The sequence below is a fragment of the Malus sylvestris genome, chromosome 14, assembly GCF_916048215.2.
Source record: "Malus sylvestris chromosome 14, drMalSylv7.2, whole genome shotgun sequence".
NCBI lineage: Eukaryota > Viridiplantae > Streptophyta > Magnoliopsida > Rosales > Rosaceae > Malus > Malus sylvestris.
The window spans coordinates 9,174,868-9,197,511 of record NC_062273.1 but is presented as its reverse complement, the minus strand read 5'-3'; the positions used below and the strand labels follow the sequence as shown (position 1 = coordinate 9,197,511).

General features: G+C 39.9%; 1 protein-coding gene and 1 pseudogene across 1 annotated transcript; one reads left to right on the top strand and one right to left on the bottom strand.

Annotated features, from left to right (window-relative positions):
• The first annotated feature begins 3,801 nt into the window (after positions 1-3,801).
• Positions 3,802-9,950, top strand: LOC126600605 (uncharacterized). The gene is made up of 11 exons (XM_050267189.1): positions 3,802-4,266; positions 4,768-4,855; positions 5,848-5,939; positions 6,053-6,171; positions 7,036-7,151; positions 7,224-7,351; positions 7,446-7,532; positions 8,301-8,361; positions 8,503-8,543; positions 8,641-8,761; positions 9,588-9,950. Exons 1-11 carry the CDS (start codon positions 3,908-3,910, stop codon positions 9,645-9,647), a joined length of 1,272 nt encoding a protein of 423 aa, XP_050123146.1. The 5' UTR covers positions 3,802-3,907; the 3' UTR covers positions 9,648-9,950.
• Positions 9,951-10,183: 233 nt separating this feature from the next.
• LOC126600615 (U4/U6 small nuclear ribonucleoprotein PRP4-like protein) lies at positions 10,184-21,951 on the bottom strand (annotated as a pseudogene).
• Positions 21,952-22,644: the final 693 nt, after the last annotated feature.

The window sequence follows — 22,644 nt, the reverse complement described above, 5'->3', positions numbered from 1 at the left end:
CTCTTATAAATAGAGGCATGTCTGTAACTTCATTACAACACACTAGATCAAGAGAGAAAGAAATAATACCATTATCCCCCTCCTCTTTTTATCTACATCATTTGTGTGATACATTGCACTCACTCCGCTTCTATCTCTAGCAAATCTTATCTCTCTCACTTTTACTTATTTATAACAGTTTTTAATTGGTTTCATTTTTTGTAAACTAAAAGTAAGAAGAGACTTACTTGCATAAAACATACTAGATTGCTTGGCTTCAAGATGGGTGTGGATGTAAATTTCCGCCACAGAGCAATCAGTTAGTCTAAGTTCTTATCGACTCAATTGAGACATGCTATATTCTTTAAAGAACATACAACCAACAAAATGTTAGAAATGTGCCATAAAGCCAATCATATGATGATACTTTACGAACATTTCACAAGTTAAACTAATTTAGTTTAATATAAAGGGCAAAGATTATTATTTGAAGTCGTCTCATATAAATGTTATATGCTTAAACGATAAGTCCAAGGAATATGTAATTGGGAGAATGTGATCTAAATAAGTCATGAGACCATTCTCTTTCATATACATATCCTAAACGTTCCTGATTATAAGATTGTCAAGTGGGCATTGACAATCCGTTAAGATCAATATGTGTTATATCTTCTTTTCGAGAGAGTGACTGGTCTCGAGTCATTGGTGTGATTGACACCAAGACAAGCATGTAGGTGCTCAATAGAGAATGAGTTCACTGAACGCGATCAACAAGGAGTTCTCATACTCATATTATATGAAAACTTATGGTTAGGATAATGCAAAGTAGTCATTTGACCTAAGGCATCATAGTTGTCTTATGGTTAGGTCCTTGATCTTTGACTATGTCAAAGTCACTCCGTCAAGGGGTGTCCATGACATAGTTGAGGTTAAGCCACTTAGCCATGGAGGCAAGTGAATGCACAACAAGGGATCTCTAACTTTCAAACCGTTTAAGGGAGAATACTCTATGATATGATTAAGAATCTATGGCCAGAGTATGAATGAGATTTAGGAATTCGTTTCAAATCACATTCAAGGTAATCATATAAAAAAGATAATCACATTGGATAGTAGACATGAATAAACTATCAAATCAAACAATGTGGTCAAGAGTATTGTATTAGAGAAAGATTGTATTGCATTGTAATCCCAAACTGAATAGGTTATCCACCTCTTCTGATTAGCTTGAGTAGCCATGGCATACTGCTAGGTGTTACTCATAGTTTGTGAAAGCCCTAAGGTATATATTCACTAAAGGGAGAATTGAAAAGAAAGTTTCAATTTACAATCGATTTGAAGAGTTCTAATCGCTCATTGCCTCGCTAAAAGGAATTTAATGAATCGTACACCGTGTAAGATAGAGATTAAATAAACAACGGAGATGAGTAAGGATAATTAAACGGTTTAATTATTTATGGCTAAGATTAAATAATATGTTAATTAATCAAACAAATAAGTTCATTTTAGACCTCGAGTTATTTTTGGGCATCAAGGCCTAATGGGCTTCGAATGTCAAGTCCAATAACTCAAGGTGTATGACAACTTGAAAACACAAAGGGCATGAAAGCCCAATGAACCCACATGGCCGGCCATAGAGAGTGTGAGGGAGAATTGGTTTTGATTTCAATTATGCCACTCAATGTAAGTGGCTATAGAAAGGAAAATATAACCCATTCCCTCATAAGGGTTTTCTATAGAGAAACGAGAAAAACACAAAAATGCTTTCTCTTCTCTTAGGAGGCCGGCCACCCTAGGAAGAATGGACTAGCATCAATTTCTTCCTCGGTCACTCATCTCTTCCTCAATGCTCTCCTTGGTGTGGAAACTTAGAGGTTCATTTTCTTGGGAACTTGGAGAATTCATTCCCTCATCCATAACTAAGAAGTCATGGAGCCAAGAAGCAAAGTTTTTCCATCCGCATCCATGGAGCCAAGGGGTAAGGAAACTAAGGAAAGAAGGCCCTCAATATCCTTTGCTAAGCAAAGATCTCTTCTAATAATGATCATGCAAAAGTACCTTCATAATAAATGCATTAACATATCTAACTAGAAGTAATATAAATATTACTATACAACAAAGCATAAGCTAATATGTAGATAATGTTAAAATACAAGTTCTCACAAGGCAAGTGAATGCGCAACAAAGAATCTATAACCTTCAAATCGTTGAGGAGGAATACTTTATGATATAATTGAATCTATGGTTAGAGTATGAGTGAGATTTAAAAAGTCGTTCAAATTACATTCAACGTAATCCTATAAGTAAGAGAATTACATTGGATAGTAGACATAAATAAACTATCAAACCAAACTATGTGGTCAAGAGTATTGTATTACTTCTCACATTTCTCCTTAGTCTATGAGTTTTTCACCTACTTTGGATTTTACCATAGCAAGATTTGTGAGTTTACTACCAATGCATGCTTTCGTTAATTTGAGACTCGCATTTGCCCATTGTGCTAATGACTTCATAAACTAATCTACTTCATCCATTGAAGACCTGATGCGATGTTTTGTTTGAGTATTTACACACTCAAGGATGAGTTTTGTAGCCCTATTAGATTAATAATGTGGTCATGTAAATCCTATCGTGTATTTTTGTGGGATTCTACAATATCTCTTAGATTAGATATTAGGAAACTGTTATTAGCACTCCAAAAATATCATTCTACGTTCTTCGCAAGTGTATTTTTGTTTCTAATTATAGAAAGTTTGGAGTGTAAGGTAAGATTTTTGGAGTGTCAATAATAATTTTTTGATATTATCCTATAAGAGTTGTAATCCTATTGGGGTAATAAATTTACCTTCCCTATATAAATAAAAGCACAATGGGATGAGATAACTCACACCTCATAATCACACATCTCTTTCTTGATGATGCACCCTTTCTCTCTCTGTTCTTTATATTGTTTAGTTAAATCGGCCTAAAATAGTACATTAATTATTATGAATTTTAATTTATTTTGACCTACTAAAACCAATGTTCACAAGGGTTAAAAATCCAAATGACGACGTACCATCGTCGAAGTGTAGAGAATGCAATCACAAGTGTTTGCATTTTTATTTTTTTTACATTTTTCACACTTATCAATTAAATATTGTAAATATTTTAATGTATTATGGTATTTTGTAAGAAGAATCAAATTACCTTAGAAAAATTCATAATAAGTGGCCAAAGTTGACCAGCCTTGATCGTTAATAAGTGGCCAAAGTTGACCAGCCTTGATCGTTAATAAGTGGCCAAAGTTGACCACCCTTGATCGTTGATCATTGTTGATTGTCTTTTTTTTTTTTTGAATAGACTGAGCTAAAACTTCATAATGGGCTAGTAATAATATGATTCAAAATTTCTTTTGGCGAGAATCGAACCTAAGACCTTTCAATCTCACTTACAAGTAAAGAAGAATATCACTAGACCGTAGTACTAAACCTAAGACCTCTCAGTTTCACTTACAAGTGAAGAAGAATATCACTAGACCGTAGTTCTAGCAATTAAAAGTTACTAAAATAAATTTTTTCTTAACGAGTTGATATTACATTTGAAACTTGATTAGTTAATATGTTAACTTGAAACCCATTATTCTCGTACCGTTTCGTGCCAGGTTAACGATCCAAAACCATGTGGCGTAAAATTACGTTTAACCCAAAATAAAACATCATGAAAATGATGACGTGGATGAGAATGGAAGGAGTCTAGTAACAATGGTGAGTTGGCAGCGCGCTACTGGTGCAATGACGGGGTGAAAAAACGTAACTGGACAGTCATGAGTCATTATTCGGGGGGTCTAAACGCAGACTTTCAATTGAAGACTGCAAAGAAACTACTCAGATCGTCGGGGAGAGAGAGAGAGAGAGAGAGAGAGAGAGAGAGAGAGAGAGAGAGAGCCATGGCAGCTCGAAAGCGAGCTTCAACAGACTCGTCGGCACAACCCAAACCAAACGAGACCGCCTCACGGCCCAAACCCCAAGAACCCACATTAGCAGAGCCGCCGATTGCACCACCAAAGTCGGGCCTAATTCTGAAGGTCGTGCTCTTCTTCTCAGTCCCATACTTTTACCTCATCTTCTACCACTACAAGATCGAACCAGAGCTTCGCAAATCGATTCTCATCAATGCGGGTCTCAGCCTTGCCGGGTTCTTCGTCACCGTTAAGATGATCCCCATCGCTTCCAGATACGTTCTCCGGCGCAACCTCTTTGGCTACGATATTAACAAGAAGGGTACCCCTCAGGGTACTGTCAAAGTGTGAGTATTTTTTCCATTTGTTTTGCTATATTATTCATTTGTTGAAATTATGATGTGGGTAATCGAAATTATGAGGTGGGTATGTACTAGAATTAGTTTTTAGTTGAATTCATGAACTGGGTATATGTTTGTTACCTTAAGCATTTCGCCAGGGCAGTGAATCCGGCATGTTGCATTCTAAACATCCATCTCAAATGTTTTGTTTTTTTCGAATCTTTGGAGCTCATTGCTTAGACTGTTGGTTATGAAGGCTTTTATTAAATATGAAAATCCACATATTTGACAATTGAGTGCACAGTGATTGACATCATAGTTTTGTATTTGGTTTTGCCCTTTTGATTCGCGATTAATTGACATAAGGTTTGTTCCGGAAATATGGATTGTGTATTGGAGAAGATCCTTTTTTACTTTCCAAATACATTGTCATATATATTGATCTAATGCTTCATACTCTGCACGTATTTTCCTTTTGATAATTATGGTTCCATTTGTGTTTTTCAGGCCTGAGTCACTGGGTATTGTTGTTGGAATTGTCTTCTTGGTCTTGGGAATCTTGTTTCAGTATTTTAACTTCACTGCAGATTCAAATGTAAGTGTGCTACCTTTCATTGAACTCAGGAACATACAGTTTATTTCAGCTTAAGATGAAACTTATAGATCTTGGTGACAGGAGACGTTTTATGTTGGTTTTGTTCTGTATCTTTGTCTACTTGTTTAATGTATTTATTTGCATTATTAAGGGTGTGAGTGAAGGAACCATTGCTACTTAGGAACCCAATGGGCAGGGAGAGAGATATGAATGCATACTAAGACCATAGTCAATCTATATGCTTGCTGGAATAGGCCTCCTTTGGTAAATGGTGGTGTTATGGTGCAATCAAAGCAGGTTTAGTTAGTGTTGTAGAGATAGTCATTAGTTTGGTGTGGTTGGTGATGTAAAAGTGGCCTAGAGGGAATGTCACTGGTGGCTCAACTAGAGGCCTAGGAAGAATTTATAAATAAGGCACTTCTGGTAGAGAGCATCTCAGAATAATTAATGTTAAGTGTTTTTCTTAATTATTCGATTTTTGTTATCAGAAAGAAGAGTAAAAGAGAAAGAAAAAAGATATTAATGTGAAAAAATTGGAAAGTTAGCTTTGATTGAACCCTAAATAGATGGGGTTTTAAATTTCGTTTTGGTCCTTGGCCATTGCCTTTGGCCTTAGGAAGAGCTGGAGCAAAACGACTCAGAACAGCTGACAACCCCATCTGAACACCATACAAGTGCTGAAACTTCCTCTAGCCTCTGGATTGTTGCGGCAACCACATAGTAAGGTAATGGGTGGGAGTGGAAAATCTTTGAAATCCAGAAGCTTGTGAGGCTTAAGCCTCTAACTCTTTCACACAAAGGCACAACAAAGTATACAATTCACCAAAAAGCCATACACCTTTAGGAAGCCTGCTTTTGAGAACACTGGGAGAGAGAGGTCTTTATTCTTTGACATCAGCTTTAAAGGCTTCTTCTATTGAACTTTGTGTTTGCAAATTGTGACTGTGTTCTAATGATGGAAGACTAAATTGTTAAATATCTGAATCATGCAGTGGCTTGTCGAATACAATGCAGCATTAGCATCCATATGCTTTATGGTATTGCTTGGATTTGTAGATGATGTTCTTGATGTACCTTGGAGGGTGTGAGTATTCAATCACCATTCTAGATTTTATACCACTTAATGCATTTTTTACGGCTCTCCAGATTAATGCTATATTTTATTCCTGTGTGCTTTCTTGTAATTGAGAAGAGCAGGAAATTAGTTCTGCCATCCATTGCAGCTCTACCTCTGCTGATGGCCTATGCTGGACATACAACTATCATCATACCAAAGCCTCTTGTTCCATATACTGGGCTTGAGGTTTTGGACCTAGGTATTCTTGCAATATAGTTATTTAACTCCAATACAGTTACTTTCGTCACACCTCCCGCTCTCCCCCTCTCCCTCTGTTACACATACACCCCAAAAAGGATGCTAGATTTAGTTTTGTTAATTTTCCCTCATGTAAATGTAGTGAGATGCCATTAAGATCTCGAAGTATTGTAAAATGTAAAGGATATAATTTTTTCAAAGTGTATATCTTGCTGGTGAAAATAGAAAAGGTATATCCTTTATTTTGTGTTATATCTGGAAATATTGAGCATGTAAAAGTGTGCACTAGAAGGTAGCCACGTACTTATCAATTCTGAATTCCAAGGAATCAGACCGATTATTAGCTTTTGCACTTATGGATGACAAGGAACAGATTTCCTGTCATTGGTCCAAGTGATACTCATCACATGCCCTTAATTCATCTTGTAGTTTTTATGTCTCTGCATATATAGCCAACTTGTCTTGGAAATGATTTACTATATAAAAGACTTAAATTTGTTCTATTTATCTAATCTGACTGTATATAATTATTTTCTAAAATGTAATGGAAGTGATGTAGTTTTTTATCTTAACAATCATAATCATCATTCACTGGCATGAATATTGACTATAAATTAGCATCAAACCGAGTCACTAGGATGCAACTCGCAAACAGAGGCATAGGGAAACTTCTGCATCTTTCTGTTATGTGTTTGAAATTTGTATAATCCAAATTTGAGAAAACAATAGATAAATTGATCATATGCACTAGGTAGCAATTGAAATTATCTATTTATATGCAGTAATATCCTAAAAGTTTACCACGCTTGTATATTAACAAATGGATTCTTATCCTTTCATAAATATGTTCCTTTTTAATGTGAAGGATGGATTTATAAACTGTACATGGGACTTTTGGCGGTTTTCTGCACAAACTCCATAAATATTCATGCTGGCTTGAATGGTCTTGAAGTTGGGCAGACGGTTGTTATTGCAGCTGCTGTAAGTATACGGACTTATGAAACAGTTGAAGTCCAACTCTATTTTGAAAATGACACGTGCGACTGATTGCAGGTTTTAATACATAATATCATGCAAATCGGGGCATCTGCAGATTCTGAGTATAAGATGGCACATGCATTCTCTATATATCTTGTCCAACCCTTATTAGCCACCTCTTTGGGATTGCTCTCTTACAACTGGTGAAGCTGCTTGTTGATTTTATTTACTGAGTTGCCTATGCTTATGGCTTTCTTCTTGCATCAGACATTAACATTTCCTTTCTCTTTAATTTAGGTATCCTTCTTCAGCTTTCGTTGGAGATACTTACACATATTTTGCTGGGATGACGATGGCTGTAGCTGGGATTTTAGGCCATTTTAGGTGTGTTCTCCATTATCTTTAAATTTCACTATTAATACAAATGATATGTGGACCTTAATTTGCATAATTTTAATGTGGCTTGCCGTACTATGGGCAGTCCTTATCACTAGATAGTTTTCTAACTGGAACTCACAATCTTGCATAGCTAAAAGGAACTACGGTAAATTCCTTGTTTTTTCTTTCAAATCTGTGGCATAGCTGGAAGGTCAAAATTTGGCTCTCTTGTTTCAATTAATAATTCTGTCATTTTTTTTTTTAATTTTATGCAAATATGGTTGTTTCTGCTTTTGCTTAACCTTTAAAATCTCATATCATACAGGTCGTTTTTCCTCTGATGTTTACTCATAACAGTAAGCTGTTTTTTTTACCCAAAAAAACAGTAAGATGTTTTTTGACCAAAAAAACAGTAAGATGTTTTTTGACCAAAAAAACAGTAAGATGTTTTTTGACCAAAAAAACAGTAAGATGTTTAAGAATTGAACCTTAAGCTGTACTACTTGGATGCAATTCGTTAGAAAAAAATTGTGGATCTTATCATGACCACCTTTTAGCTAAACAGAAAAAGTATTAAGTACTAGCATTGAATGAGGGGTCAAAGTATAATTCTCATGAGATGACCCCACAGAGTGTAGTACAAAGTTAACAATATATATACCTTATGCAACGAGGCTGTTTCTTTCCCCATACGTACTTTTTGTCGACTACTATCTAGCATACTCATACAGTCGCTGATGGTAAACTCTTTTCTTCTTTCTAATTTTGTCTCAGCGAAACACTCCTGATTTTCTTTGCACCTCAAGTATTGAACTTTCTCTTGTCAATGCCCCAGGTTTGACTCATCTCTCTCTCTGTCTGTCTCTCTCTCTCTCTCTCTCACACACACACACACACACACACACAGAGTCACAGACACACGTGACATCTGAAATTCATGACATGTAAAGCATCTTATACTGTTTTGTGTTTTCAGCTTGCAGGAATTGTTCCATGTCCACGGCATCGTCTGCCTAGGTAACTTTGTATAAATTCGAACAGACAGTTCAGAAATTGCTGGAGGCATCTTATGGGAATGATTGTTATAAATATCTCACGTGTCTTTTTACGTCAGGTTTGATCCTGAAACTGGACTGCTGACTGGGACAAAGGATGGGACGGTTGTAAACCTTTTTCTAAGACGATTTGGCAGGATGACAGAGAAGTCACTTTGCATCTCTCTTCTAGTTTTCCAGGTGATTATTCATGTTACTTTTGCCTATAACTGCATTTTTAGGAAAAATAAAGGAAAGATCCCGCTGAACTACTTTTAATCCTTCCGGTGCATATGAGTGTTTCCCATTTTGAGAATAAAGTGATTCTGTTGGCATGAATCATGATTATGTTGTGTCAGTCCATCCCCTTACAAGTTGATCCAGCTGAACTACCCATATAAGTTTACAACGTACCCAACTAGATATTGTAATATACCGTGAATATGTTTCTCAGATTTATTTGGAGAATCAGGCACTAAGAAGCCCACAGAGTCACACAGTGGCCTCAGGAAGGAGTTTAAGTCTTGGTACATTGCTTTAAACAAAATGCATTCATCTCTTAAAAATGGGGTTTTAGTGACTTTTGGCTCCAGGTGGAACCTTATGGACGGTTAGCCTGGTATCAAGATAATGCACATTCTTTGTAGTCTTGTTGTGCTATTCACGATCTCTGTTCTGTAGCTCGGATGCATTCCAGAAACTTGTTCAAGATATTCTCTGTGTTTGACGATCTGGACAGTGCCTGTTTGGAGGTTCTTTGGGTTAGAGCTCAGTTTTTATCTCTGGGCTTCAGTTTCCTAGAGTTTAGAGGAATTTCACCCTAGTGAAAGATGGCTACTTTCTAGTTGGTCTTAGGTCCTTTACGAGCTTTGTTGAGTCGGTTGTTTTTCCATGCTTTTGTTGTATTTTGTGGCTTGGGTGGTCTTGATCACCCTTTTTGTTTCTTCTCTTTGGGTTCACGTGCATGCTTGCGTTTTAACCGCGTTATTTGTATGTTTCTCATTTGTTGAACGCCTTCACGCAACAGGCTACGGCATGCTGCTTCTGTTTCCTGCTGAGGTACTTTCTTGCTGGCTGGTACAAATGAGGTGGAAAAGATGAAGGTAACTTCGGGCTAATCTTATTAACACGCGCATTTGATTACCGGTGGTGGAAGCATGTTGTACTGTATCATTTCCTGCAGGCGGGTTGATGGCAGATGCTCGAGAGAACATCTTGTGAGTAAAATACAAATGACCAGTTTGAAGTTTTGACATCCTTAAGATGGTTGATTCCAACTTGTATTTGTTTATAGTATCTTAAACAAAGACGAGAAATGTTAAATTTAGACATACAAAATTTGTATTTTGGCACTAGAAGTTCAAGATGAGAAAATCAAACCTTACTTGAAGTTCATTCGTAAAAAGATTATTGGTGATGCTGGTCGCATGCACTATCGTCTGCAGCTTGTAGTGACTGTTTGAACGAAAGGAAAGCTTTACATCCATGTCCAAAACCAGCCTAGCGCTAAGAAAAATTTCGCTAAAAACACAGGAAACCATTAGACACACCAATGTTTTATGAGTTCAACTAAAACAGAAGGAATTAATCTGTAAGCTGTAAAAGGGAGACATTAAGGAGACATTAAGGAAACAGTAGGCATACCGAACAATTCGTAAAATGTCTGAAAACAAGCCTTCAACGTTACATAACAAACGAGTAATCGAAAGCAATGTACAAGAGCAGGGAGGATTTTGACTCGAACAAAACCCTCTTTCAAATGGGTTCCTTCATGGTTAAAAATAAAGTTGAACACCAATATCTGCCTGAATACAGTACTAGAAGCATTGTACAGAAGTTTTAGATTGGACAAAACTGTCTCACTATAATCCATGTATCCGCTAGTAACCCACCAACTCTTTATCATCTTTCGAAAGTCTGTCTCGAACTGAGCAGGTCCTAATCCGCATCCATTGCCTGGTCTTTGCAATTTGTACTGGAATCCACATCCATTGCCTGATCCTTCTAACTTGTACTGTAATCCACATCCATTGCCTGATCCTTCTCATTGGTACTGCTGGACCACAGTTTGATGGTTCGGTCATGTGATACAGTAGCAATTTGATGCCCGTCTGCTATCAACAACATAAGTTGGGAAATTAATCCAGAAACTAGCTTTCCAGCACAACAATTAGATAACTAGTCAACCCGAAAAGTACCCGAGTGGGTTAAAAAGGTACTCTTATTTTAAGAAATTATTAAAAAGCAGAAGCAGGTTAAGAAGAGCTTTTAGAAACTAGTTAATTCCAAACAAAACCCAAGAAGGAAAGAAAAGCAAGAAGAAAAAAAGAAGAAAAGAACTGGAGGTGCAGTTACAGGGTCTACGATACAGAATTTGAATGGCTAAGTGGCACAGAGATATTCATATATCATAACGATATAAAGGGAACTACAGAGTTTAAGTATTTCCAAAAACAGTGTCACGGAGAGGGAAATAAAAATAGAGAACGGGAAGAAAAAAGGGGTAAGGGGTTAAGTGGAGGAGCATTTGCAGGTTAATGAGTTGTCTTGAGCTGCAACAGACAAAAGTTTGTTTGCTTTCATAACCTAGGATTACAAGGCAATGCACATGTTCATATCCTAAACCCGTTAAATAAAAAAATGTAATTTCAGACTTGGTAGATCAAACAGTGCCACAAGCTCAAGATACGATTGTTCTAAGGGCCCCTTAGAAACCTTTGAAAGCATTACACTTCAGAGAAAAACACTTCAATCTCAATACTTGTGGTAAAAATACCTGGGCTGACTTTGTAACAGGTGAAGGGCACCAAAATAATTTCCCAACTAAGAATCAATTAGAGTATGAATAGTTGGATAGATGAGGGTTATTTCTCCAAATGAGCTTTTAAAGTGTTTTTGTGTAAATCTTGTAGTTGTCCGTGTGTGTGTCTTCTAATTTATTATTATTCGATATGACCATTGCCTCATTAGTTACAGCATCATGCGATTAAAAACATTGTTTCAGAACCAATCATTCTGAATAATTATTTTAAATAAATATGATTAATTGTGAAGCTCCGACTAGAATTCCCACTTATGACCCCAGAAAAACAATGCAAAATATGATGCAATACCTCCTAAGGTAACAGCTTTAAAGAGCAGCTGGTAGGGACGCACTAACAATTGTTGAGATTTTGGGGTTTTGATATTGACTTAAAAATGTTTGGGTGAGACTTTACTGTTTGAAAATCTAAACTTAAGTACAAACTGATCGCAACAAACCATCATGGACTCAACATAATTAACTACAACTTATCACTTTATTTTGACAGGGGTCTCTACAGTTAAATTAATCCATAAAATTGAGCTAACTTGGTGATATCAAAACACGATGACAAGGTCCGATTGCAGTTGTACACAGATGAAAGTCTGAACCAACTATATAAGGGAGGAGTCAGTATGATCTGGTATAGTACAAAGTTGGAGAGGGGTGAAAAATGTAAGAGTGCCTACATGTAACATATGTATACAGTACATATCGAAAGGTGTACATGGTAACACATATCAAAAGGTGAGATAAGTTCACAGCTCTGTCTGCCACTCTTCGTTCCACTTATCAATTTCTTATTACACAAAAATCCACTCATTCTAATTACGGATTAGTAGACCTATGCCATGATATAGTCATACACCCAAAAAATCCATCCATACTTTTTATCAATAAAGTCCATGCATACCTTAGGTTGGTGAAACAAGAAATAATAATGAAAAAAATTTGCATAACTTGGACGAGGAAACTTACCTCCTGAAATATCCAAAGATGCAACTTTTTCTTCATGTCCAGAGAGCGTTTTGACAGGCTTAAATCCCGGGCTGACCATATCTGGCAAAGATGAAATATTTCATAGTCAAGACATGAAACCAAAAAAATAGTAATAACAAATAATAACTACATCTCGTATCAATTCAGAAATCCAGGTTCTCAAAAGAAGTATACCTTTGCTGTCAAATCATATGAAGCAGTTACAAGGAAATATCCGTCTTCAGGCTCAAACTTGACCTGTGATATGAGATTGGAATGTGCTGGAATGGTGTATATGGATTTCCTTTTTCGTAAATCCCATATCCTGCAAGTATTGTCTTCACCCCCAGTGGCTAAATAATAGCCATTTGCTGAGAAACTGAGTGCAAGAACCTGAAAGATAGCCAAATACATGAATGAATCATGAACAATAAAAAACTATAACTAATAGCCCTTAGATAACAACAACAACAACAACAACAAAGCCTTTTCCCACTAAGTGGGGTCGGCTATATGAATCCTAGAACGCCATTGCGCTCGGTTTTGTGTCATGTCCTCCGTTAGAACCAAGTACTCTAAGTCTTTTCTTAGAGTCTCTTCCAAAGTTTTCCTAGGTCTTCCTCTACCCCTTTGGCCCTGAACCTCTGTCCCGTAGTCACATCTTCGAACCGGAGCGTCAGTAGGCCTTCTTTGCACATGTCCAAATCACCGGAACCGATTTTCTCTCATCTTTCCTTCAATTTCGGCCACTCCTACTTTACCTCGAATATCCTCATTTCCAATCTTATCATTTCTTGTGTGCCCACACATCCCACGAAGCATCCTCGTCTCCGCCACACCCATTTTGTGTACGTGTTGATGCTTCACCGCCCAACATTCTGTGCCATACAACATCGCTGGCCTTATTGCCGTCCTATAAAATTTTCCCTTGAGCTTCAGTGGCCTACGACGGTTACACAACCCGCCGGATGCACTCTTACACTTCATCTATCCAACTTCTATTCTATGGTTGAGATCTCTCTAATTCTCCGTTCTCTTGCACGATATATCCTAGGTAGCGAAAACGGTCGCTTTTTGTGATCTTCGCTAGATTGCTCCGATCATTAGTGTGGATAAGTATATAAATGGATATAGATAGGAAAGCAAACACAAGATGTACGTGGTTCACCCAGATTGGCTACGTCCACGGAATAGAGGAGTTCTCATTAATTGTGAAGGGTTTACACAAGTACATAGGTTCAAGCTTTCCTTTAGTGAGTACAGGTGAATGATTTAGTACAAATGACATTAGGAAATATTGTGGGAGAATGATCTCGTAATCACGAAACTTCTAAGTATCGGAATGTGGTATCGTCTTGACTTGCCTTATCTGTCTCACAGGTAGATGTGGCATCTTCTCTGGAAGTACTCTTCCTCCATCCAGGGGTGGTATCTTTAACTGGTGGAGATGCACAAGGTAATGTATCAATTTCACTTGAAGCTTACTTGTAGTTTCAGGCTTGGTCAAGCGCGATACAAACCATGTAGTAGGAGTCCCTCAAGTTGCCGAGCTAGGGGATTTGCTGAAAGAGGTGACAGACAAGGTAAGCAATCAGAGCTCCGGCTGATTGTTCACATTCTCCCTATCTTGTAGGCAGCATGAAGGATAAAGAGAAGAAAAATGAGAAGAGATGATATGGGATACTTTTGCTTTTGAAGAAGTAACTTTCCACAGGCTTATTCTTGAACTGAGCTGGAGGGTTTTCTGGTTTCCTCCAGAGTATAAGGCCGACTGAAGAATTTGAGGGTCAAAACAAGTCCATCAAATCTAGAGTACGTTCGACCCTACTGATATGGGATACTTTTGCTTTGACAGAGTGATGGATGTATCGGCACGTGTGCTGTTACGCTTGTCTCCACATGCTTCCTTGTATCCTTCTCACTTGCCCTATCTGTTCCTCAGGCAGATGCGGTATCTTCCCTGGAAGCATAAGATGTTGAAGATGAGTACTCGAGAGCAATGCCAGGTAAGTAAGTTCCAGGCAGTCAGTTCCTGGCTGGAAGCTTGATTCCAAGTGCTGACTGATTGCTCTCTTTCTCCTTGTCTTGCAGGTAAGAACAAGTCCAAAGGAAAAGACAGGGAAAAAGCATGATATGGGATACTCTTGCTTTTAACCCTGATGATATGAGATATTCTTGCTCTAGTATAACTTGTTTGCAGAGGTATTATCGGGGGGAAAGAAAGCTGAATATTTCGAAAGGCTTCGTTGAGAGTGCCCTCTCATATATGAGGAAGGGTTGAGCATTTTTGCAGGTCTGTCTGTCCGTTGGGGATGGAGGTTGACATATATAGGAGTCTCCTTAACAACAAGTAGTAATGCTATTCCTTTACCCTGTCAGAGCACTTTGAAAAAGTGGTCTGTGGTATGTGGAAAGCTGATGTTGCGTGTGAAGATTACAGACAGCTTTATCCAAGGAGATCCGGCTCTTGTAGTTGGGAAAGTGTTGCCTCTTCGGTTTTCGAACAAGCAATCCTATCAGGGATCTGGCTCTCGAGATTCGGAGAACGATGTCTCTTCGATTTTTGAGAAAGCAATCCTGCTGGGGGTCTGGCTCTCGAGATTCGGAGAGCGGTGTCTCTTCGATTTTTGAGAAGGTAATCATGTTGGGAGTCTGGCTCTCGAGATTCGGAGGGCGGTGCCTCTTCGATTTTGGAGCAAGCAATCTTGTTGGGAGTGTTTTCTCGAATGTGAGTAAAGGTTGGGCATGTTTGCTAGTCTACCTTGCCACGAAGCACAGAGGTTGACACACAGGGACTTTCCAATTATCCAGCAATGGTACTGTTCCTTTACCCTCTCTTCGATTTTTGAGAAAGTAGTCATGTTGGGAGTCTGGCTCTCGAGATTCGGAGGACGGTGCCTCTTCGATTTTGGAGCAAGCAATCTTGTTGGGAGTGTTTTCTCGAATGTGAGTAAAGGTTGGGCATGTTTGCTAGTCTACCTTGCCACGAAGCACAGAGGTTGACACACAGGGACTTTCCAATTATCCAGCAGTGATACTGTTCCTTTACCCTTGTGGGTAATAATATGGGGTAGCTAGACCTTCAAAATTTATGTGTCTAAACTTTGTTAGTGCTGTTTCTTTGCTATTCTTTTACCCGTCTTGGTCAGAGCGATGTAGTGGAAGCTGCAAGCTTCACGTGCTCAACTTTGGCAGAGAACTTTGGCAAAGTTATCTGTGATACACATGAGCTACTATTGCGTGTGGGAAGTGGGTGATTGAACAGTAAGACTCATGTGCTTTCTACTTCACCAGAAGTCTTCGACAGAATGCCCATAATTTCCGCAAAGCTGAGTGTGCGTGTGACAGGTGCTGCCAAGGCTGGAAAAGTAGGTGCCTCTTCGATTTCTGAGATCGGCCCTCGTTGTCTCTGAGCAGCCCAACTTTTGAGAAAGCAAGCGCCTCTTCGATTTCTGAGATCGGCCTTCGTGGTCTTTGAGCAGCCCAACTTTTGAGAAAGCAGACGCCTCTTCGATTTCTGAGATCGACCCTCGTGGTCTCTGAGCAGCCCAGCTTTTGAGAAAGCAAACGCCTCTTCGATTTCTGAGCAGGCGCCTCTTCGATTTCTGAAGCTCCGTCGAGTGCAGATTTTTATAGGGGCTGGCATTAAGTTCCAAAGCACACTTGAATCTCCACCAGTAGAAGCTCCATTCTTACACTTCTAAGATCTTGATTTGTTCGACCTCTTCTCTCTTCAACACCTTTGAAAATGTCTGGCCCCTCCGACCGTCGTTTTGACTTGAACCTTGTTGAAGAGGCAGCCCCGCCTTCTCCAGACAACATATGGCGCCCATCCTTCGTCTCCCCTACTGGTCCTCTTACCGTTGGGGATTCCGTTATGAAGAATGATATGACCGCTGCGGTGGTGGCCAGAAACCTTCTCACTCCCAAAGATAACAGACTACTTTCCAAACGATCTGATGAGTTAGCTGTTAAGGATTCTCTGGCTCTCAGTGTTCAGTGTGCAGGTTCTGTGTCTAATATGGCCCAACGCCTATTTGCTCGAACCCGCCAAGTTGAATCATTGGCGGCTGAAGTGATGAGTCTCAAACAGGAGATTAGAGGGCTCAAGCATGAGAATAAACAGTTGCACCGTCTCGCACATGACTATGCTACAAACATGAAGAGGAAGCTGGACCAGATGAAGGAATCTGATGGTCAGGTTTTACTTGATCATCAGAGATTTGTGGGTTTGTTCCAAAGGCATTTATTGCCTTCGTCTTCTGGGGCTGTACCGCGTAATGAAGCTCCAAATGATCAACCTCTGATGCCTCCTACTTCTAGGGTTCTGTCCAGTACTGAGGCTCCGAATGATCCCCCTCCGGTGCCTTCTCTTTCTGGGGCTCTACCGACTGCTGCGACTTCTCCTAAGCAACCTTTGTGAAGGCTCTCTCTTGTTTGTTTATTTTGACTCATGTATATGTACATATTTGTAGCTTATCGGGGATATCAATAAATAAGTTTTCCTTCATTTCAACGTATTGTGTTAAATACACCAAAGCCTTCTTCTCTAAGTTCTTTGAATTTTCTTTTGTTGGAGCTTTGTGAGTGGAGCATGTAGGTTGAGGTAGTGTTCCCTTAATTTCCTGAGTGAGGAAAACTTCTCGGTTGGAGACTTGGAAAATCCAAGTCACTGAGTGGGATCGGCTACATGAATCTTAGAACGCCATTGTGCTCGGTCCTGTGTCATGTCCTTCGTTAGATCCAAGTACTCTAAGTCTTTTCTTAGAGTCTCTTCCAAAGTTTTCTTAGGTCTTCCTCTACCCCTTCGGCCCTGAACCTCTGTCCCATAGTCGCATCTTCTAATCGGAGCGTCAGTAGGCCTTCTTTGCACATGTCCAAACCACCGTAACCGATTTTCTCTCATCTTTCCTTCAATTTCGGCTACTCCTACTTTACCCCGGATATCCTCATTCCTAATCTTATCCTTTCTCGTGTGCCCACACATCCAACGAAGCATTCTCATCTCCGCTACACCCATTTTGTGTACGTGTTGATGCTTCACCGCCCAACATTCTGTGCCATACAGCATCGCCGGCCTTATTGCCGTCCTATAAAATTTTCCCTTGAGCTTCAGTGGCATACGGCGGTCACACAACACGCCGGATGCACTCTTCCACTTCATCCATCCAGCTTGTATTCTATGGTTGAGATCTCCATCTAATTCTCCGTTCTTTTGCAAGATAGATCCTAGGTAACGAAAACGATCGCTCTTTGGTATTTCTTGATCACCGATCCTCACCCCTAACTCGTTTTGGCCTCCATTTGCACTGAACTTGCACTCCATATATTCTGTCTTTGATCGGCTTAGGCGAAGACCTTTAGATTCCAACACTTCTTTCCAAAGGTTAAGCTTTGCATTTACCCCTTCCTGAGTTTCATCTATCAACACTATATCGTCTGCGAAAAGCATACACCAAGGAATATCATCTTGAATATGTCCTGTTAACTCATCCATTACCAACGCAAAAAGGTAAGGACTTAAGGATGAGCCTTGATGTAATCCTACAGTTATGGGAAAGCTTTCAGTTTGTCCTTCATGAGTTCTTACGGCAGTCTTTGCTCCTTCATACATATCCTTTATAGCTTGGATATATGCTACTCGTACTCCTTTCTTCTCTAAAATCCTCCAAAGAATGTCTCTTGGGACCCTATCGTACGCTTTCTCCAAATCTATAAAGACCATGTGTAAATCCTTTTTCCCATCTCTATATCTTTCCATCAATCTTCGTAAGAGATAGATTGCCTCCATGGTTGAGCGCCCTGGCATGAACCCGAATTGGTTGTCCGAAACCCGTGTCTCTTGCCTCAATCTATGCTCAATGACTCTCTCCCAAAGCTTCATTGTATGACTCATTAGCTTAATACCCCTATAGTTCATGCAATTTTGTACGTCGCCCTTATTCTTGTAGATAGGCACTAAAGTGCTTGTTCGCCACTCATTTGGCATCTTCTTCGTTTTCAAAATCCTATTGAAAAGGTCAGTGAGCCATGTTATACCTGTCTCTCCCAAAACTTTCCACACTTCGATTGGTATCTCGTCTGGGCCTATTGCTTTTCTTTGCTTCATCTTCTTCAAAGCTACAACCACTTCTTCCTTCCGGATTCGACGATAAAAAGAGTAGTTTCTACACTCTTCTGAGTTACTCAACTCCCCTAAAGAAGCACTCCTTTCATGTCCTTCATTGAAAAGATTATGAAAATAACCTCTCCATCTGTCTTTAACCGCATTCTCTGTAGCAAGAACTTTTCCATCCTCATCCTTGATGCACCTCACTTGGTTTAGGTCCCTTGTCTTCTTTTCCCTTGCTCTAGCTAGTTTATAGATATCCAACTCTCCTTCTTTGGTATCTAGTCGTTTATACATATCGTCGTAAGCCGCTAACTTAGCTTCTCTCACAGCTTTCTTCGCCTCTTGCTTCGCTTTTCTATACCTTTCACCATTTTCATCAGTCCTATCCTTGTATAAGGCTTTACAACATTCCTTCTTAGCCTTCACCTTTGTTTGTACCTCCTCATTCCACCACCAAGATTCCTTTTGGTGTGGGGCAAAGCCCTTGGACTCTCCTAATACCTCTTTTGCTACTTTTCGGATACAACTAGCCATGGAATCCCACATTTGGCTAGCTTCCCCCTCTCTATCCCACACACACTGGGTGATTACTTTCTCTTTGAAAATGGCTTGTTTTTCTTCTTTTAGATTCCACCATCTAGTCCTTGGGCACTTCCAAGTCTTGTTCTTTTGTCTCACTCTTTTGATATGTACATCCATCACCAACAAGCGATGTTGATTAGCCACGCTCTCTCCTGGTATAACTTTGCAATCCTTACAAGTTATACGATCCCCTTTCCTCATTAGAAGAAAATCTATTTGTGTTTTTGACGACCCACTCTTGTAGGTGATCACATGTTCTTCTCTCTTCTTAAAGAAGGTGTTGGCTAAGAAGAGATCAAATGCCATTGCAAAATCCAAGATAGCTTCCCCATCCTCGTTTCTCTCCCCAAAACCATGGCCACCATGAAAACCTCCATAGTTGCCTGTCTCCCTGCCCACGTGTCCATTTAAATCTCCTCCTATAAATAACTTCTCCGTCTGAGCAATTCCTTGCACCAAGTCTCCAAGATCTTCCCAAAATTTCTCCTTCGACCTCGTATCCAACCCTACTTGAGGTGCGTACGCACTAATCACATTGATAAGTTCTTGTCCTATTACAATCTTGATTGCCATGATTCTATCTCCTACCCTCTTGACATCTACAACATCTTGTACCAAGGTTTTGTCCACGATGATGCCAACACCGTTTCTCGTTCTATGTGTGCCCGAATACCAAAGTTTAAACCCTGAGTTTTCTAGATCCTTTGCCTTACTACCAACCCACTTAGTTTCTTGTAGGCACATAATATTTATCCTTCTCCTCACCATAACTTCCACTACTTCCATAGATTTTCCCGTTAAGGTTCCTATATTCCACGTTCCTAAACGCATTTTGCTCTCTTGAACTCTACCCTTCTGTCCTAGCTTCTTCACCCTCCCCCGTCTAATAGGATCAAAGTACTTCTTTTGTGTGTCCCGGGTAAAGTTGATAGGAGCATATGCTCCCAAACAACTTTGAGTGGAGTCGTTCGAAAAGAAGTTTCTATGGCCCCCTTGCTCATTTAACACTGCATCCGGGTGCCGATGGAGATACAGCGACCCTTGCTCACTTATCACTGTGCTCGGGCCGCACAGCGCGCCACTTACGGGTGACGCCCTAGCTTTAGCGCTATTTTGTTCTGGATTCATTTTCATAAGGATTCGACGTGATCATGGAGTGCCGGCTGTCGACTACCTGACGCCCTCCCCCTCCTCCTTTATCCGGGCTTGGGACCGGCCATGTAAAACATAGGCGGAGTTAGCCCTTAGATAACACTAGAGAAAAATTAGAGTCTCACTTTCTTGACATGGCCTTCAAAGGCAAGAATACTTCTACCATTACGGAGGTTCTAAACACGAGTAAGTGCATCCAGTCCAGAGGATCCCACCAATGATCCATCAGGATGGAAGTCTATCCCACAGACACTCCCACTGTGACCATCTTGAGGACGCAACTCTTCACCAGTTTCTACATCCCATAACCTCCATGTCTGGTCGAAGCTAGTTGTACCCAAGTACTTTCCTGATGGATGAAAGGCAATTCGTGCCAGACGGTCTAAATGGCCCTTATATGTCACCAGCTGAGTTCCTTCAGTATTCCACAACCTTGCTGTCCGGTCAGCAGAGGCAGTTGCCAAGAGGTTATGCACAGGAGAAAACTGAACATCAGCCAGTCGCTCCGTGTGTCCCTTTAAAGTGGCAACCTTCTTTGCATCAGGCATGCTCCACAACTTGGCAACTCCACTTATAGCACTGACAAAAGCAAAACAACAGGAAAAATCAATTCAACCTCTTGTACATACAATAGTAGTCTCGCAAAATCTATCACCCTAATAAAACAAACAAATCATGGCCACCCTCCTACGAGAACCGAGTTAGCAATGGCATTTTGATATGAAAAGGATGAAACTTTCTTCACTGGTACTGACATGTTTATCTCTCAACCCAAGATGGCTATAGTCATCGAAAATCAAATAGCAGGAAATAAACCACGAACTGTTTAACTTAGCAATCAATTAAATTTGCAATTTAGACACCATAAAAGAGAGGCGAGGAGATACATACACCAAGTGGCAAGCAGTTGGCTATCGTGTGAGAAAGAACAACCTGAAAGTGGCCTATCATCCCCAATCTCACTGCAATCAAGTTCCAAACTTTTTGCCTGCTCCAAAACAAAGTCCAACTCTGCATCCATATCCTCATCTGGGTCATCCTTCTTCCTTCGAGCCCGTTCGAGCCGCGAGGCTGCCCTCCTAATGGAGTACTTGGCAATGTCAATCCTAGCATTCAACAAAGCTTTGGACCCTTCAGTGTAAAAAGCGTACTGAACAATTTGATCATCACCATCCTCCAATGCAGCAGAAGAAGCCGCAGCCTCCTCCTCCTCATGAACTTTCAACAACCTCTCCAACTCCCCTTGGGAATCAAGCCTCGCCATGATCATCCTCAACCTGTCTCGCCTTTCCATCTCTCTCTCCCCAAAGAGGAGTAATGGGTTCGCCGAGCCGCCGAAGCCAAGCCCTCACGGCCATGTCGTTGGTGGGAACAGCAAGAGCAGAAGCACGGCGCTTCATTAGTAGCTCCTGCATTGTTTTCTCCTGCTGCTCTCTCACCACCCTGCTCTCTTCCGATGTCTCGTACTCCCCACCCGAGACGACGCCGGTGGGTCGTGGAGGCTCCTCCAAGTCAGAATCATCCGAGTCGCTTGTGCTCGTCCTCGCTTCCCCATTTTGTGGTGGCGGTGTGAGTACAGGAGCGCGGAGTGGAGCAAGTGGGGGTGCTGCAACAGATGCGTCCATGACAGTTGATAGAGGTTTCTCCTCCTCCATGGTAATCTGAATACCTCACAAGGAATTACTTTCCCTGTCTTTCTCGTTTTTTCCCAGTGAGACGTATAAAACGAACATTTGGCGTGCAATATGACAAGGAGAACTCCCATTGTTTGCCTTTTTCTTCTATGAAAATAAAAATAATAATCTCTTCTCTGTATATAAAGCCAGGATCTACATTAATTTAGTAAACTTCTCTTTTGTCTCTCATTTGCCACTTAATACAACTAGATTCACTCGTACGTGAAAGACGTTCGATTCTCGTCGGATGCAAATTTAATCACATTATTGCTAATTTTTTGTGAAATTAAGCCCACATCTTCCCTTCTCTCTCCTTAAAGTAGATAATATCGTTTGTTAAAAAAAAAATTACCCTTGATTATTTCTGCTTACTAATATAATTTTGGCGAGTAAATTGTAGTTATGGTCCCTTAACTTTAACTTAATTGGAGTAATGGTTCATCAACTAAAAATTCATTATCATTGGTCCCTCAACTCATCAAAACGTGCAACTATGGTTCCTCAACTAAAAATCCATTATCATTGGTCCCTTAACTTTAATTCAACTGAAGAAATGGTCCCTTAACTTTAACCTAATTGTAGCAATGGTCCTTCTAACATAACTCGTTTAACAAAAATTTTGACGTAATTGACGAAAATGACCATAATTACACACTTTGATGAGTTGAGGGAGTCTAATTATATAAATGGTTATTCCAACATAACTTATTTTGACGAAATTGATGAAAATGACTATAGCTATACATTTTTATAAGTTGAGGAACCAATGGTAATGAATTTT